The sequence below is a fragment of the Megascapheus bottae genome, chromosome 2 (genome assembly GCF_031878675.1).
Source record: "Megascapheus bottae isolate mThoBot1 chromosome 2, mThoBot2.hap1, whole genome shotgun sequence".
NCBI lineage: Eukaryota > Metazoa > Chordata > Mammalia > Rodentia > Geomyidae > Megascapheus > Megascapheus bottae.
The window spans coordinates 58,332,855-58,351,490 of record NC_143510.1 but is presented as its reverse complement, the minus strand read 5'-3'; the positions used below and the strand labels follow the sequence as shown (position 1 = coordinate 58,351,490).

Here is an 18,636-nt window from a genome sequence, read left to right as displayed (position 1 = left end):
GGATGTGACCCATACTGTACAAACATCTGTCAATGTCTAGTTTGTGGCAAACAGTATAGTAGATGCAGAAAAATCATTATGAAATTTATTAGAAAAAATAAAATAAGGTATGGTTCTTTTTTATTTTCTTTTTTTTGCCAGACCTGGGCTTGAGCTCAGGGCCTGAGCACTGTCCTTGGACTTTCTCAAGGCTAGAGCTCTACCACTTGAGCCTCAGCACCACTTCTAGCTTTTTTCTATATATATGTTACCGAGGAATCGAACCTGGGTCTTCGTGCATGCTAGGCAAGCACTCTACCACTAGGCCAAACTCCCAGCCCTCTTTTTTCTTTTTTATTGTGGGCCATGGGGCTTGAACTTTGCCTGGGCCTGAGCTCTTCAGCTCAAGGCTCCCACCCTACTACCACCCTACCCTTGAGCCAAGCCCCACTTCCCATTTTCTAGAAGTTAATTGGAAATAAGAGTCTCAGGTTCTTTTGTGCCCAGGCTGACTTGATCTTCAGATCTCAGCCTCCTGAGTAGCTAGGATTACACCAGGCTTAGGTACAGTTCTTGTCTTTGAAAATCTCATTATTAGCAAAGATAACCATTGTATGGCAGGCATCATATCTAGACTGGTTTTATATAAGTGAAATGAGGAGGGGGGCTATGAAAGGGAAAACTGGGAGAAAATATGGGAAAGGGTGATACTGTTCAAAAGGAAACATACTACCTGACTTATTTAACTGTAACCCCTCTGTACATCACCTTTACAGTAAGATTAAAAAAACAAGTGAAATGATTTAGTCATGAAGTCTGGAAAGGCTATAGACAGCAAGTGTTATTTCCTGTGGGCCTTGAAAATTGAGTGGGAAGACATTGGACAGAAGTGTCTTTTTAAGTCGGGTGGGCTGCAAAATCCATGCTGAATAAGTTCCAGGAAAAAGACAATCCTGGAAGCCAAGAAAGTTTGGATGAAGGCCCGTGTCAGGAAAAGTATACTTTTAGGTTCTTTCATCTTCTTATGCCTGAGAGCATTCAGTGGCCTACCAATGCATGTGAAAATGCACCAGAGACAGGGCACCCATAGCTGATGCTTGTAATCCTAGTTACTCAAGAGATTGAGATCTGAGGATCATTGTTTGAAGCCAGCCCGGGCATAAAGGGTCATTATCTCTAACTAATCCCCCCCCCACCCTGCAAAAAATATAAAGCCAGAAATGGAGTTGTGGCTGAAATATATAGCACCAGCCTTGAGTGAACAAGCTCAGGGGGCAGAGTTTAGGCTCTGAATTAAAGACTCAGGACTGGTATGTGTACATACTCACACAGATACACAAAGAATGTGTGAGAGGCAAATCTTTGCAAAGCAATAAAGTAGAAATGCCTTGGAAAAGCAAACTATTTTTTAATTACCCATTAATTCCCGTATTTCCTTTTAAAATAAATATTTATTGATACAATTTGTTTTTATCTTGTGAACTGGCATTTTCATCTCTATGATTTCATTAAATGAAATGCTCCTTACTTTTTTACCTTTCTATCTCCTTTCTGAGAAGAGTATCTTCTCAGTGGTTAAAGTCTAGTTGGGGTTATAGAAAGAGTTTTTCAGAGATACATTGTCACTGTCAAGCAGACAGAATAAAGATAAACCAATAGGCTTCTGTGGTTTGTGAGTTGTACTTGTAAATTGTAACATGTCCATATCTAGCTCTTTTTTATATGGTTAAGGTGTCCAAAAATGTTTTACCTTGATTAATATATTAATGCTTCATTTGTTCCTTTTTATTTCATGTGCATGTGCACGTGTGTGCACACACACACACCGGGATTGGCGGCTTGAACTCTTGGGCCTTGTGCTGTTACTTACCTTTTTTTTTTCTTTTCAAAGTTAGCACTTTACCACTTGAGCCACAACTCCACTTCTGGCTTTTTGCCGATTACTTGGAGATAAGAGTCTCGTAGACTTTTCTGCTTAGATTGAATTCAAACCTCAATCCTCAGATTTCAGCCTCCTGAGACGCTACAGTGAACAGACATGAGCCACTAGCACCTGACTCTGTCTTCAGAAAGATAGCATAAACTCAGATGATCAACAGAATATTCCAATTTTCTGTGTGAGTGGAGTACAAATTAGTGAGAGCTGTGCATCCTTGTTCTTCCCCATCATGGAACACAGTTTTGGGGCAAAAGATCAAGTGATTCATATTATTCCCTTCATTTAGAAGAGGCACAAGAAAGTCACCAAAATGTGAACTTTTTTTTCTTTATTCTTGGTCCCTGTTTTCAAGAGTTCTGTAGTCAGAATGAACCTTCTAACCTATTTCCCCCTATGCTCTCTCTTATAGTTGTTCAGGTTGGTTTCCCATGTCTTGGTAAACAGGACGGGGTGGCAGCATTTGAAGTGAACGTCATCGTGATGAATTCGGAAGGCAATACCATCCTGCAGACACCACAAAATGCCATCTTCTTTAAAACATGTCAACAAGGTATGCACGGCTTGTGATCCAGCAGGAGGCCAAGAAGGCTTCCAAAGCTGGTTGTTATGGATAATTATTAAACAAACCAATGGGAATAAGGAGTGAGGGATGAGCCTGGGGTCCCCGTAACAGAGCTAAGACACCCCTTCTCTGGCTTTAAGGATGCCATCTAAAATTTTAGGAACTCCAGTGCCTTCAAAGCATCTTCCTCTACCCGTTTCTCACTAGTGCTGGGAATTCCCTAGGGATACTGCATCCATGGTCAGGGTTCTTGCCCTGGCCTGGGTTTCTTGGTCACCTTGATGCCATGTCCTTGATGCCCACTAAGCTTGAAGGCCTGGCTCCTTCTCCTTCTGGCACTGAGTTTAAGCTCTGGAACTAATCAGAACAGATGTACAAAGAGTCAGCCCCACTGAGCATCAGTGACTCACCTATGGAATCCCAGCTATTCAGATTGCTGAGACCTTAAGATCTTGGTTCAAAGCCAGCCCAGGCAGAAAAATCCTGAGACTCTTATCTCCAATTAACCAGCAAAATTGGAAGGGGAGTTGTGACTCAAGCAGAAAAACTAAGCAAGAGCATGAGGCCCTGACTTCAAGCTCTAGTATTGGCATATACACATGCAAACACACACACACACGCGCACACACATGCACACATAGAGTCATCTGACTCTTTGAAAATGAGCACCAAAGAAATTAACATTCTTTCTTCCTCAATGTGAATTTAAGTAGGCACCATATTTTGATTGATCTGCACAAAGAAAACAAAATAAAACTTTCTCTCCCTTCTTCCATAAACCCCCTACTATTGGAAGTTGGATTATTAGAGAAAAAAAGTCTTGCTGGGGATTTAGTGAAATTCAGGCGGTATGGAGAGAATGTAAACAGTCGCTGGTGCACTGGCATAAAAATGAATGTAAACATTCATTGGTGCACTGGCATAAAAATGCCCACTGATATTGCACACTGGCTGTGAGATACCCAAAATGATACCAAACGAGTGCTCTAAGCCTTATCTCTCTGTTTCAGCTGAGTGCCCAGGTGGGTGCCGAAATGGTGGCTTCTGCAATGACCGGCGAGTCTGTGAATGTCCTGATGGGTTCTATGGGCCTCACTGTGAGAAAGGTAAAGAAACAGAGGAACTAGGAGGTCCATTTTGCTTCCAGGTGAACATGGATGTCACTGTCACATAGCAGCCTCGTATAGGTGGTTGTTATTGTTATTGGTGGTGGTGGTGGTGGTGGTGGTGTGTGTGTGTGTGTGCGCGCCCCAGTACTAAGATTTGTACTCAGGATCTGGAAGCTTTGCCTTAGCTTTGTCACTCAAGGCTAACACTGTGAAGAGCTTTGGAGGGTATTTCTTTTAGGAGTGGTTTTCTGCTACATCCTGTCTCCTTTGGCTAATATGGGCAGAGAAATTTGGCACAACATTTGCAGTTTTGGGGGGTTCCCTTCCTTTCACTATTATTTATACAATAGTAGGGGATAAAGTTATGAAAGTTTAGGGAGGGTCCCTTTTCCACTTAAGTTGTCTTTGCAAATCTACCATTGGTTGCAAATCACCATTGATTTGGAGTTATTCCAACTAAAAGGACTTGATTCAAATTAAGTCCATACCCAAGTTGTGGCATTATTATAAGTACATGAAAGATGAAAATACTTTAGATAATATATTCTTCATTTAGGGGAAATTACTTCTAAGAAAATTACATGAAAAAGATAAGCAAGAAAATGAATATTAAGTTTAAGGTGCTTAAATACCAAGAGTTTATTTAGTCAGAATAAGCATCTTCAAGAAACAAGGATATTTTTTTTAATTTACACATATCAGAATTGAAAGACCAAAGAAAGGAAAGAAAGAAAATATTTACAGTTTTTAAAAGACCACATGCATCATAGTCAAGATGATTCTGGGAAAAATTTAATTAGGCTTTCAAAATGGACTGAATTAAAAATTCCCAAGAAATTAACTGAATAGTTGAAAAATACTCTAATAACCCAAAAATTGTTTAAAAAAACCCAACAATAGGATCTATCTATCTATCTATCTATCTTGTGTCCCTGGAGAGTAGACATTTTAGAGTGAATCACAAAACCTGCCATTGTTGGATTATTAACAATTCAAACTGATCCTGCCCTAAAATCCTCTGTGGTTTTTATCCAAGTTCTTTCATTCTCCTTCTCTCTCTCCTCTAAGCCCTTTGCACACCACGGTGTATGAATGGCGGACTCTGCGTCACTCCTGGTTTCTGCATCTGTCCACCAGGATTCTATGGAGTCAATTGTGACAAAGGTAATAATGTCTCTAAAAGAACATAGTTCTCAGTTCTCAGATGTTCCATCACAATAAGTAGGCGTCTCATGCCATCACTCTGTAAATAGGGTGTATCCCTGAGCGTGAAGATACCTGCAGAAATAGCTGAAATCTCACATCTGGTAAGCCTCTCTACTCAGGAGACCAATTTAGATCAGATGATTCCAGTTTCAAGCCAGCTTGGGCAAGGAACTTTGTGAGAATTTTATTTCCAATAAACTATTGAAAAAAAAAGGACTCACTCAGAAGAGAAGTTGAGGCTCTAGCCATGATCAAAAAGAAGCTGATTCCAACAATAAAATACAATAAAAATAAAGAACAAATCAAATATAAATAAAAAAAGCTCAGGGACTGTGCCTAGGCCCCAGAACTGGCAAACTCCCTTCTCCCCAAAATAAATCCTTCAGAGAATCACTTTTTTTTGTTTTGTTTTGTTTTTTGCCAATCTCGGGCATCAATTCTGGGCTGGTCTCTGTGGCTGAGCTTCTTTTGTTCTTGGCTAGCACTGTACAACTTGAGCCAAAGCACTTATGAACTTTCCTGCTAGGGTTGACTTTGAACCATGATCCTCAGGTCTCAGCCTTCTAAGTACCTAGGATTACAGATGTGAGCCACTGACACCAAGCCGAGTCTCTTGAAATCACTCTTGTTCTTTGTATCTTTTTACTACCTAAACAAAAAAATGCTTTTATTATCCTGAAAGGAATATGGAACTGCTGAAAAATAGTGAAATTATTGGCCTAGAGCTAGACTTTAGCATTACATATTGAAAGAAACCATATATTTTATTGGCTCTTGGTACACTAGCCATGAGCCTTTGTAAATGGCTAGTTAAGCATCTGTCAATTTGTCTTCAACTCCAGTGGAAGTTGCTTAGTGTCGCCTGCTCATTGCGCAAGAGAATTGCACGGTCTATTTTCTGTTGCCATAACAAAACACTTAAGGTTGGATGCTTTTAAGGAAAAGATGCCTTCTTTGCTCAGAGTTCTGGAAATTTAAGAACATGGTATCAGCATCTGCTTGGGTATAATAAAGTTCTTCTTGAAGGTATACCTGTGAGAGGGAGTAATTGCATAGCAAAACTGGAATCCAGAAAGATTCAAGAGCCCTGCTTCTTCTTCTTCTTCTTTTTTTATTATCTTTAAGTCATTGTACAAAGGAATTGTCATTTTGCAAGGTTGCTTATAAATACTGTGCACGTTGATCAGTGTCATCCCTTTCAACATTTTCCCCCATCCCTCCCACCCCATCCCTCTCAATTTTCTTAATTTTGTAGGATATACATTTGTGCTTTTGTTGCATCCACCCTCATTTCACTCATTTATCCCCTCTCCTTGACCCCACTCCACTCCTTTCAAGTACCTGTTCCCCAGGTTATTTTGTTCAGTTTTGACTTTGCCTTTGTAAAGCATTACACTATTTAAATTCTTCCTTGAATCTACTATATGTCCATTAATACATTTGTATACACTTGCACACCACCCAGTGTATTTTCTTATAACTTTATGCAGGCTTCTTCTTTTAATTACACCTTGCTCTCACAGGAACTAACCAAGCTCCCATAAAAATTATACTAATCCTTTCTGAGAATAGTAGCCCCAGTGACCAGTCTTTTATTAGATTTCACTTCTTAGAGATGCTACCACTTCTCACACTGCCACATTTGAGGACCATGTTTCCAGTGCATCAGCCTTTGATGTACCCACTGGAACCATAGTAGAAATGTAGAAAAACTTGGACAAGATAGTAAAACAGAACACAAGCATAAAGTGTGTGGCCAAGTTATGTAACCAGGTTTATTGAATTCTATTATGTGCAATTAAGCAACCAGACTATTTCATTTTATACATCACTAAGAGGCAGTAATCATGGGCATGGACCAAATGGGCATTGGGCCTCACACTTTCTCCTCTCACCTTCTAGAGAGCAGGGATCTGTGCAGGATGCACCCACACAAATAACTCCCCTAGCAATACTGGCAACAAGTAACAAATAGAAAGCCCAGAAAGTGCGAAGTCCTAAATCCTAAATTCTATACTAAAATGATATGCTACTGCTCATTTCTCCACCAAGATGTTTGGTTTTGCCAAAAAAAAGAAGTATAGCCTTATTATAAATTGGGAGACATTTATGAGTTTGAACACAAAGTTTTTCATTTACAAAGTATAATATTCATAGAACACTTTAGCTCAACTTCATTTCCAACCAGGAACTCACGAACTTATAACTTTGGATTTCCTTTCTCATTTTCCTACTGGAAACTCACGTCAGCTTTTGTTCATCTAGAGCCAAGTTTGGCCTGTTTTGTATGGGATAAGAACAAACAGGACATTTAACTGAAACTGCTAAAAATCCAAGCTCTAATTTTAATCGTCTCGACAGAGTGAGCCAATTGTCTACTTTTAGGTATTTCCTTCCCCTGTCCTCACTCTATTTTAGGTGCCAGTGAGCAGTAAAATACTAGAAACTGACACCAAGCCAGAGGGCTTACAATGAAGCACAGAATGATTACTTGGAAAGAATAATTGGGCTCCCACTAAAATTCATCTAAGTTTTTATCCCCTGCAGCTCAGCTACCACTATATCCCTATCTATGGAATCTCCCAAGCATTTATAGTTTGTCTTTTTTCTTCTGAAAATGTCTACTGCTTTCTTTTCTGTTTCTCCCCTCACTGGACCCTAGTATTATGGATTCTTGTCATTATACTTCAACTTAAGTTTTCTCCTGGTTGCTCTTCCTTTATCCTTTAATCTAATTTTTAAACCAATTATTTTCTTGGACTTCTAGCATTTTTCTTTAATTGCACAGGTTTCATTTAAAAATTTGAAATTTTCTTAATATACTGTGCCCCTTTTTCATTTTATATAAACTCCTATGAGCAGGAGGAATATAATATATGTGATAGTCTATGATACTACATAACATTCTGGAAACGTAATTGTAATTATAATTTGAACCAATTACTTCAAGTAACTGAAATAACTGGTTACAAGTTTTGAATTTGTAAAGTGGCTTGTGCGGTGTATAAATGAGCAAGTATAGATAGCTAAGAAATATTACTCACTTGAAATAGAGTCTGATACAACACTTCATTCTTTCTTCTAACAGCAAACTGCTCAACCACCTGCTTTAATGGAGGAACATGTTTCTATCCTGGCAAATGTATTTGTCCTCCAGGACTAGAGGGAGAACAATGTGAAATAAGTGAGTATTGACTTTCTATATTCTCTTATTTGGAGGGTGGAAACCTTCGAAACTACATCTCACCCCTCTTTTTATCTCTGAAGTCTGAGCTCAGAATAAGTTGGTCAGTGCTTAGCTAGGAAGAATGACGAGCTGTGTAAGACTTCAGGCCAATGGTTTCTTCTAGCTATACTCATTTATTACTTATGTCAGCAAAAGGTAAGGCAAAGAAATGATAGTTCCTGTAGAGACTCAACAGATATTCTCAGATTGGATTAGGTTTGATTCTTAGTTGTTTCTTCATTCCTTTATGCAAAGCCTATAGCTTCCACCTGGAAATGAAGTCTAGAGCTTTGAAATAACTGAGTTGTGTCTACTTGCTAGAAGACAAAGTTTTCTGTCACTCGCTGTCAGATGTCTTAGAATAAATGACTACTAACCTTTGTGAAGAAAAACAAAAGGGACTCAAAGAAAGGGAAAGCAATATGAAAAACAATAATATTATTAACAATAAGTAAATTAACTGACTAGCACACAGAATAGTGTAAGTAAATCCCACAGACATGTCGCACACAGAACTGTGCACATACAATGCCTATGGCATGATTCTATATTTCTTTTTTTTTTTCCAGTCCTGGGGCTTGAACTCGGGGCCTAGGCTCTGTCCTTGGACACTTTTGCTCAAGGCTAGTGCTCTGCCATTTGAGCCATAGCACCACTTCCAGCTTTTTCTGAGTGTGTGGTACCGAGGAATAGAACCCATGGCTTTGTGCATGCTAGGTGAGCACTCTACCACTAGGCTACACTCCTGGGCCATGATCCTATATTTCTGACCATAACTAGGTAAAGCTAATATGGATAAGATGAAAATGAGAATAACAGGGGGCAGAAAGGAACTTAGTGTGATACTGAACATTTTCTGTGTCTTAATTGATCAAGTATCCCATGATTATTTATGTAAAAACTATTGAGCTGTAAACTTAGAATGGGTATACATTTTGCCTTACTGTATATTTGTCATATTTTAATATGAAAAATGGAATTCAAGGTAGACTGTAACAGAGAATCATTGTTTTGGCAATACCAACCTATTTGTTCTGAATCTGCAACTTCAATGCCTCAGCCAGTTATTTTACCTCTCTCTTAAACTCAGAAGTGAGCCAGGCCATCCTAGATTGACAGATAGCATCAGAGGACATGCTCAGGGAAGGAGCAAAAGGAATGTGTGTCCACTGAGAGGGCAAGTGCTTGTCCTTTCCATGTATATTTAGGAGACTTTGTTGATATACTCATTTCTTGCTATGTTGTACCTAGAGATCATTGTGTTTGATCTACACATTGTTTCCGAAGTTGTAGCAGATTCAAAATTGAATAATGCTAAGTTCCTATTTAACTGCAGCTTCTAATTTATTTGTGGGTTTTTGCGCTTTAATGAGTAGTAGATGAAGTAACTGTCTTGTATAGAGTTCAGATGAAATGCCCTCTAAAGTTTTCATAGAACATGTTATTAATTGTCAGGATGTGGTTTCTATTCTTATTAATTACCCTTTCCTGATAAAGACATATCTGAACTTATTCCCCTCAATTTTCTCCCCATGCTCACCCCAGACAGTACGTACTTAGTAGATTTGCCTTTATGAGTCCTTTGTTCATGGGGCTCATTTCATGTAATGGTATGTTTTCATGTCCTTAACTTTATGAACTTTCCATTGGCAGAGGCAATGTTTTTTTATTCTTGCTTCTTTCTTTTATTATTTTTTCCCTAACTGGGCCAGAATTGTGGGTTTCTACCTGACTGATCTGACCATCACTTTTATTCAAATTGTTTTAGAAAATGTTCTATTTCCATTTCAGAAGCCACTTTACCAGCAAAAGTTAGAAATGGGTCATGAGTTGAAAAGGTACCTCTAAAAGTATACAGACAAATATAGTCTATATTCTTCCTTTTTATTGAGGTATAAAATTCAACATTTTAAAGTTGACTATTATCCCATATAGTGATAGAATTATACAGCTATCATCACCCTCAAAAGAAGCACATCTCCATTCTCCTATCCCAAGATCCTAGCAATCATTCATCTCCTTCACTATAAACTTGACTATTCTGAACATTTCGTATATGTGGAGTCATGTGCTACATGGCATTTATTATCTGGCTTCTTTCACTTTAGGTTCATGTTAATGTGTCCATGGCTCATGAGTGGTGTAAAATACATCAGTGACTAATTCATTTAATTAATATTCAGTCATACCACATTTTATTTATCTGTGGCATCCATTGGTGAACATTCAGGTTATTTCCACATGAGAGCTGTCATGGACAAATGCTGATATGAACATTTGTGTACAGTTTTCTTGTGTGAAGATGTCATATTTTTATAGATTCAAGAGTAGGATTGTTGTGTCATAGGCAAGAAACTTTGAGGAATTGTCAGACTGGTTTCCAAAGAGGGGCTGCACCTTTTTACATTCCAACAATGTAAAAGAGTTGTGAACGTTTCACAACATACAACGTTCTTTTTGCATTTTAATATCATTTGTAATGTTCACTTACCATGAACTCTGTCAGGAATGATTAACTTCACTTTGACTTGTCTATGAGATATACTATATCTGTTAAAGTAAACCATGTTAGAGGGGGTGGGGGGTAGATCAATGGATGGAGAGATGTTGCCTTTGTCTTGTTATTCAACTCCCCAGGATATCCCAAGACTCTTTAATGAACCTTCAGTTTAAAAGATCATACAGGGATGGGATGGAACTCAGTGGCAAAACATTTGCATGAGAAAAGAAAAGAGCCTGGCACAGTGGGTCACACCTATAATCCTGGCTACTCAGGAGGCTGAGATCTGAGGATTGTGGTTCAAAGCCAGCCTGGGCACAAAAGGAAATGAGACTTTCATCTGCAGTTAACCTCTAGAAAACAGGAAGTGGGGCTTGGCTGAAGGGTGGGGCAGTAGCCTTGAGCTGAAAAGCTTGGGAACAGCTCCCAGGCCGAGTTCAAGCCCCAAGACCCCCCCCCCCCACACACAAAAGAACAACAAATAATGCTGGTAGAATTGGTTAAGTACTGTGGAAAACTAAAATTGGATGCTTCTATGTCACTGCACCAGAATTAATTCCAAATGGATCAAAGACTCCTTGGCACAGGTCGAAACTTCGTTAATAAAGACCCAGAAGAACAACAAATTAAAGAAAGTTTGGACAAATAGGACTGCATTAAACTGCAGAGTTTCTGTATGGCAAAAGATATAACTAGCAAGTTAAATAGAAGGCCCACAGATTCACTAGCTATACAACAGATAAAGGCCTCATATGTAAAATGTACCTACAGCTCAAAAAATTGAATCTCTCAAAAACAAATCTTCAAAGAAACAACCATCCCATTAAAGGGTGGGCTAAAGACTTAGAGACTTCTCTGAAGAAGAAATAAGAATATATGCCCATGAAGAAATGCTTAACATCTCTGACCATAAAAGAAATGCAAATCAAAACAACTCTGATATTCCACTTTACTCCAGTTAGACTGGCCATGATCAAGAAATCTAGTAACTACAGATGCTGGTGGAGATGTGGTCAGGAGAAAATGCTACTACACTGTTGGCAGGAATATAACTTGTGCACCCACTCTGGAAAACAATATGGCAATTCCTCAAAAGAGAAAACATAGAGCTCCCCTATGACCCAGCAATCCCGCTCCTTGGTATTTACCCATATGTCCAGAAACAAGGCCATACTAAAGGTACTAGCACAGCAATGTTCATTGAAGCATTATTTAACATAGATAGGATATGGAAGCAACCCAGACGCCCCTCAGTAGATGAATGCATCAAGAAGATGTGGTACTTATACACAATGGAATTCTATGTTGCCATCAGAAAGAATGACATCGCCCCATTTGTAAAGAAATGGAAAGACTTGGGAAAAAATCATGTTAAGTAAGCCAGACCCAAAGGAACATAGGCTCCATGGTTTCCCTCATTTGTAATAATTAGTACATAGCTAGGATTTTCCTAGCAGAGGATCACAGTAGCTCAAAAGCTATGTACATATGGCCATAGAGGATGAGGTTAAGCAAAATGAACTCCAAGATACAGAAACAAGATGTTTATCTTTGTGATTGTAGTTCTTAATGTACTATGTTATTTCTTTTCTCTTTTCCCCCGCAGTGGTTAATCTCATGTGGTTACTATATCTGACTTTGTTACCTGGTATATTGTATGTACATTTATTTGTTTATGTGAAATAGGGAAGGGAAGAGGATTGGGATGGGTAGAGGGAGGGAAAGGAGGACAAAATCATGAGAAGGGGTATCAATGTGCAAAAAGTAATGCACCCACTACCTGATAAATGTAACTATAACCCCTCTATACATTACCTGCACAATAAATTAAAAATAAATAAATGAAAAGAAAAAATGCCATAAAAATCAAAGGCCATACAAATTACTAATATTGCAATATAAATAAAAATAATGTGGTGGCCTCTTTTTAAAATTCTCTTTATAAACTGTTCTTGGTGAAAAATTTAAAATTTTGGGGATAATTGAAATACCCATCATTTTAAGACCAAGACATTATGGATGTTGGAATTTATCTTAAGCCCTTTTATCTTTTTCTGTCAGTGAAATAGAGTCACAAATTTAAGTTAATCTATAACAATATTGTCTTCCTAAGGACTGGCCTCTGATTATACTAAAATATTTGTTTAAGCTTAATTACATTTGTCCTTATGTAATAGTCTTTCTAGGTAAAAAAAATGTGTAATTTCCCAGCCTGATTCAGTTTTCCATCATCAAGTGGAAAGAACTTGGCTACAAAACTTTTCAGGAAAGTTGATAATAAAAGACATGTGGATTCTGAATTTTAAAAACCAACAGATCATGAGGTTTAGCCAAACGTCATGATAAATATATCTCTATAGATAGGTATATATCTCTATATATGTAGACTATATTGAGAGACATGTATTGATTGATAGATATGGATCTATAGATATGTATCAAGATAGATAGCTAGATTACACACAAGATAATACTTCTGTCTGTCTGTCTATCTCCTAAGTAAGTAATAGTATTACCTGAGTATTCCCAAAAGGAAAGTCAAACACTATTAAGGCTAGAACCTAAAGTTGATGGTCATGATTACCATGTGATCTCTCAGAGCCCACTGAATTCCTTAGAAATATGTACTTACCTCTGAAGGAAGCACTGAACTATTTGCTTATTTGCTTTCCTGTTCTAGGCAAATGCCCACAACCCTGTCGAAATGGAGGTAAATGCATAGGTAAAAGCAAATGCAAGTGCCCCAAAGGTTACCAAGGAGACCTCTGCTCTAAGCGTAAGTACCACACACATACCATCAGACCATCTGGAGTATGGCGTGATTTGAATTATCAGTCTACTTCCTACTAATAGACCCTGCCTATCTATATAGGGTCCATTCTTACTGCATATTACCTTGGGTATCACAGTTGATCTTTCTTTAGTAATGTATTTATTTCCTTTCCATAGCCCAAAGATGCTATAGGGAATCCATATACACATACACTTTACATACACACACCTACGCAACTGGATATTTTGTTTTGTGTTTGTTTGTCTTATCTAACCCATGTTAGGTTGTCTTAAGGAAAAGAAAATTCTTTTACCCAGCACTTTCAAAATCCTACTGAGAATCTTTGGGGAATGAAAAAAAATCTGACATGCAGTTTCAGATCACTCAAGACTTTTCCCAGGAGTCTAAAATTGTCTCGAGCTAGAGAATGACTTCAGAAAAAAACAAAAAACAAAAACAAAAACGGGGCCCAAAACTAACTCATTCTAGAGAACTACAGGTAAAGTAGCTGTACATTTCTGTTGAGAAAATAAATCTTAGGAAACTTTTATCTCTTTTGTTTCCAGCTGTTTGCGAGCCTGGCTGTGGTGCCCACGGAACCTGCCATGAACCCAACAAATGCCAGTGTCAAGAAGGCTGGCATGGAAGACACTGCAATAAAAGTAAGTGGGAAGCTACCAAGGAGCCAGCCTAACTCAGCTCTGTTTGTTATGTCACTAACAGCAATTTCTCTTCTGCTGTCCCCATGGGCTCCTCTTCAGACTCTAGAATCCTGAGAATGTGAAGTCAGACATCATGGCTAAATGTCACCAGCTCTGTCAAATAGCACCACAAATACGTTCTAGTTAAATTAGTAGCTCAGGTTCATTTGATAACACAGCATATTGACCATTAAAGTGCCCTTTAAATTTTGTAAATCAGTTGTAGAACCAGTATGTATGGTTTTAAAATTTAAGACTTACTAACTTACACATAAAATGTAAGTTTTACTTTTTAAAATCTTTCAATGGACTTGTAATAATAGTGTTTTAAAAGAGAAATCTTTGGAGGAAAAGAAATGGTCTATGAAGACTTCTGTAGAAGAACTTTTTTTTTTTCAAACTCAGTGATTACCAAATATACCATTACTATCTGTAGTGAGAAAGTATTTGACTACTATGTACATGAAATGAAGCCAGTGTATTGCCTGGTGTCTTCCATGTGCTTAATAAAAAGCTAGGCATGGGTGACACATCAGTTAGGAGAAAGAAAGGCCTTGCTTATGTAGTAGCTTTCCTGTGAGGGGTAGCCAAGTAGCATGTGAACAAAACAGCACAGTTTCCATGCCTGTGGGAAGCTTCCCACAGGCATGGAAACTGTAAAGCAGCAATATGCATGGCCCACTGTCTACTACACTTTGAGGAAAGGAAAATTTCATTCATGCAATACACTTCAGTAGTAGAAGTACTTGAGTATGTTGCTCAGAAATAGTAGATTTAAGTTTACCTGGCCAGTCATGTCAGATCTACACCAGTGGTCTCCAAAGAGTGTACACTGCCCAGTGAGTGTGAATATTATTAGTTCCGATGCCAAAGGGTCATATTAATTTTTTCTTTTTTTGTACTATTAAATGTTTTAAGAGTTTATATTATAGATATTTACCTGTAAAGGTATTTGACATAGAGCAACTTGATTCAAATCATTCTAATGCTTGTACCTATTTTTATAATATTCACACAATATTCTGAAACATAAGAAGTTTTATATATATATATATATATATATATGTACATTGTTTTTAAGATAAGTGCCTGTATGGTCTAGGCTACACTAAGCCATTGACTTATTTTTTTACCCAGTGGAGTGGCTGGATGGCTAATTAAATGGGCTTCATTCAGTTGGGAACTGGCTCCTCACTAGTTCCTGTGAGTGGATGGTATCCCCAGTATGACATACTTTTGAAGAAATCTTTGGACTAAAAGTCATATAAGAGAATAACCACTTGTTTTCCTTCTTTATTTTTTTGGGGGGTGATGGTGAAGAAGGGGAACACGCTGGGGTTTGAACTCAAGGCCTTGAGTTTGCTAGGCAAGCATTCTACTATTTGAGCTACTCCCCTAGCCTCTTGCCTCTGGCTAACTTCCAACAGTGATTGCCCTGCCTCACCTCTTGATGAGCTGGAATTATAGTTGTGAATGACTATCCTCAGCCTGGGGGACTCATCATTTCTAGAGTAAAAAATAAGCCAAATCTTTATGCTATCCTCAGATGGACAGACGCCAAGACTTGTCCCAGAATCAAATGAATTTTCCACAAGTTTTTAGAACCTAGGGATGAATGGAGTCAGACCATGTATGCCAGCAGTCCATATATCCCAGATGTGAGCACCACATCTGGTTCAGTTGTCACCAAGAGTGATGAGAGAGTTGACATTGTTCCCACTGACAAAGACACTTTGCCACTCTTCCACAAAAAGGCAAGTGAGAGGGCCTCCTGTAGTTGAGCAATAAAGGAATGAAGTTCTCAGGCCTGCAGCATCCAAACACCCCCACTGGAGACCACATTCTTAACCTACCATCAGCATACCTACTTAAGGAAGGCATCATGTGCCAAGAAGGTGCCTGGTTCTGTATTCAAATGAAAGTGTGTTTTCCACCTTGGAAAGCTACCCAGTGGTCGTCTACATAATAGAATCAAGAGGGAAGAATAAAACATATTTTGACTAGAGGGAGGTGACAAGGAGGCTGTGAGTCACAGAACAGACTCCTAGTGGGGTGACATGTTGGGAGGTCCTAGGCACCCAGTGGGGAAGAGACTCCTGGAGACAGACATCCCATTTAGGCTTTCTTTCACCAGCAGGGAGGGTGGGGCTTCATGGGTGGCACGTTAAGCGGCATGGTAGGGATTTATTCCAGAGCTTTGTTGGCTCATGTTCTGTCTGTTCCATGAGCTACTAGCCTACATATTGACAATTCAAAGGCACACATTCAAGAACAAAGTACTCTGCTCTCCGTAGTGAAACAGTGTGCTTGCATTTGGAAACCACAAGAAACAAACTGGGATGCAAAGGAACAGTGATACAGATTGTTTTGTAATTTTTTTCATTTGTTTTTATTAGCGCATATTACTTGCATAAAGGGATTTTGCTGTGGTATTTCCAAACATCCATATGATGATATAATTAAATTCATCCCATCTATTACTCTTACTTATCCTCCCACCTTTTTGACAGTTTTAATGAATTTCATTATGCTGTTTCATACATGCATATGAAGCGCTTTGTTAGATCAAATCTAATTGCTGTCAAGACAATCATCTTTAGGAAATCAGAAATGAACCATACCCCAAGCACTGTCACAAGGTCACAAGTAGAAGGAAGGGAGGTCTCTTACTATGACATTGCACTTGTACTAAGCTGGAAATGGATTGATGTTGTCTGTGAGCACAATTCACAAATCTCACTGACAAGGAGTCAGATCAAATCGCAACTCTTTCTCTAGCACATATGGTGAAGGTCTTTAGTTCTTTGAAAATTCCTTTTGGTGTAAGTGCCAAAGCACACTGGATCTCATGATCTATATGAATAGCAGACAGCATCAACATTTGAGGCTGGTTTTAGGAAGCAATGAAATGGACCAGTGATCAGATGTGGAAGGGTCAGTGGAAAGCTTAGCAGAAGATCCTTCCCCACCCTTGGGTGAAGAACATCCACCTGTTCATTTCCATTAATCCAAAGCCAACCCTAAGAGTTTCTATTTGCTGAGTGCAAGTAGCTCCTGTTTGTCATTGTAGCTGCTCAAGAGAGACTGTGGCCTGAAGTTCAAAGCCAACCCAGGCAGGAAAGTCTGTGAGATTCTTTTTTCCAGTTAACCACCAGAAATCCATACGTGGGGATGTGGCTCAGTGCAAGATCATTAGCCTTGATGAACCTTGCATGAAATAGCCTAGCAAGAACATGAGGCCCCAAGTTGAAGCCTGGGTACTAACATGGGCACACGTTAGTACACACACACACACACACACACACACACACACACACACACACACACGCACACGAGTTTTCAAATAGCCAAAGCATTTAATGAGTTCAACAGGAGGCAGGCAGGTTTGCTATGTTTTTATTAACAGAGCTGTCAAGTTCACCACGTTTCTTCATTCAGGTAGCTTTTTGTGGTCACTGTGGTCTTCCAGCCTAGGTTGCAAAAGGGAAAATGGACTTCATTTGAATGGTTAATGAAGAATCTGAAGGGCTTGTTTTGTAGTTTCATTTCTTTTAAGCTGTGAATAATTTTGCAGGGTATGGAGCCAGTCTCACGCATGCCCTGAGGCCAGCAGGCGCCGGGCTTGGACAGCACACTCCTTCACTTAAAAAGCCCGAGGAGCGGCAGGATCCACCTGAATCCAATTACGTCTGGTGAACTCCCGCATCGGAAACGTTTTAAGTTACACCAAGTTCATAGCCTTCGTTAACCTTTCATGTGCTAAAGGTTCAAATAATGTTCATTACACTTAAGAATACTGGCCTGAATTTTATTAGCTTCATTATAAATCACCGAGCTGATGTTTACTCTTCCTTTTAAGTTTTCTAAGTATGTCTGTAGCATGAAAGTATAGGTTTTCTCCTTTTAGTCCTTGAGGACGGGTCTTTGTATTATGTCAGTTGATCAGGTTAAAATTTTCATCCTTTCAGTGTGTAGTGCGCAGATATTTGCAAAATTACAATGTATTCCTGGTGTTGAGGGGCTGGAAAACATTAGAGGGTTAAATTGGGCAAAAATCACAAACGTTTGCATCAGACAGTTAGGTAGTGCTGAAATTACAAAATTTCAAATGTTATTATCATATATTTAGGTACTTGTCATATGTTAATAATTGCTCTGATTTTTAAACTTTCATATAATATGTTTTGACCTGATGATTATTGCAGAGAGCTCACTACTAAAAATGAAATTACACTGTTGTGGTGGCACTTAAACAGTATAATATATTGTAAACACAATGAAATAAGGAATATAATGTATGAAGTTTTTGCATTGGCTTGAAGCAACATAATATATTGTAAACAAACACAGCTCTTACATAATAAACATTTTATACTGTTTGTATGTATAAAATAAAGGTTACTGCTTTAGTTTTCTCAGTGTTGGATGGAATGGTCTTTGGATTCTTGCTATCATATGACAGGAAAGTTGGTTGCAGTTTTCAGGATAGTTAATATTTCAATGGAAAAGATAAGACATTCTATTTCCCAACCCTGCCATTGTCCTTGTCTCATCCTTTCCTCCCAGTGCTTCATTTCCACGCAAGCTGGGCCATAGGACATTCTCTTGCAAACTGCCTATAGCACCGCAGTTAGGGCACTT

At 38.7% G+C, this 18,636-nt stretch overlaps 1 protein-coding gene across 1 annotated transcript in view; it reads left to right on the top strand.

Moving 5' to 3' along the window:
* Nucleotides 1–18,378, top strand: part of Wif1 (Wnt inhibitory factor 1) — a 65,141-nt gene extending 46,763 nt beyond the window's left edge. The window contains exons 4-10 of the mRNA XM_090353622.1: nt 2,328–2,468; nt 3,491–3,586; nt 4,658–4,753; nt 7,884–7,979; nt 13,202–13,297; nt 13,861–13,956; nt 17,570–18,378. Coding sequence (XP_090209748.1) covers nt 2,328–2,468; nt 3,491–3,586; nt 4,658–4,753; nt 7,884–7,979; nt 13,202–13,297; nt 13,861–13,956; nt 17,570–17,691 — 743 coding nt within the window. The 3' untranslated portion in view covers nt 17,692–18,378. The remainder of the gene's footprint in view (nt 1–2,327; nt 2,469–3,490; nt 3,587–4,657; nt 4,754–7,883; nt 7,980–13,201; nt 13,298–13,860; nt 13,957–17,569) is intronic.
* Nucleotides 18,379–18,636: the final 258 nt, after the last annotated feature.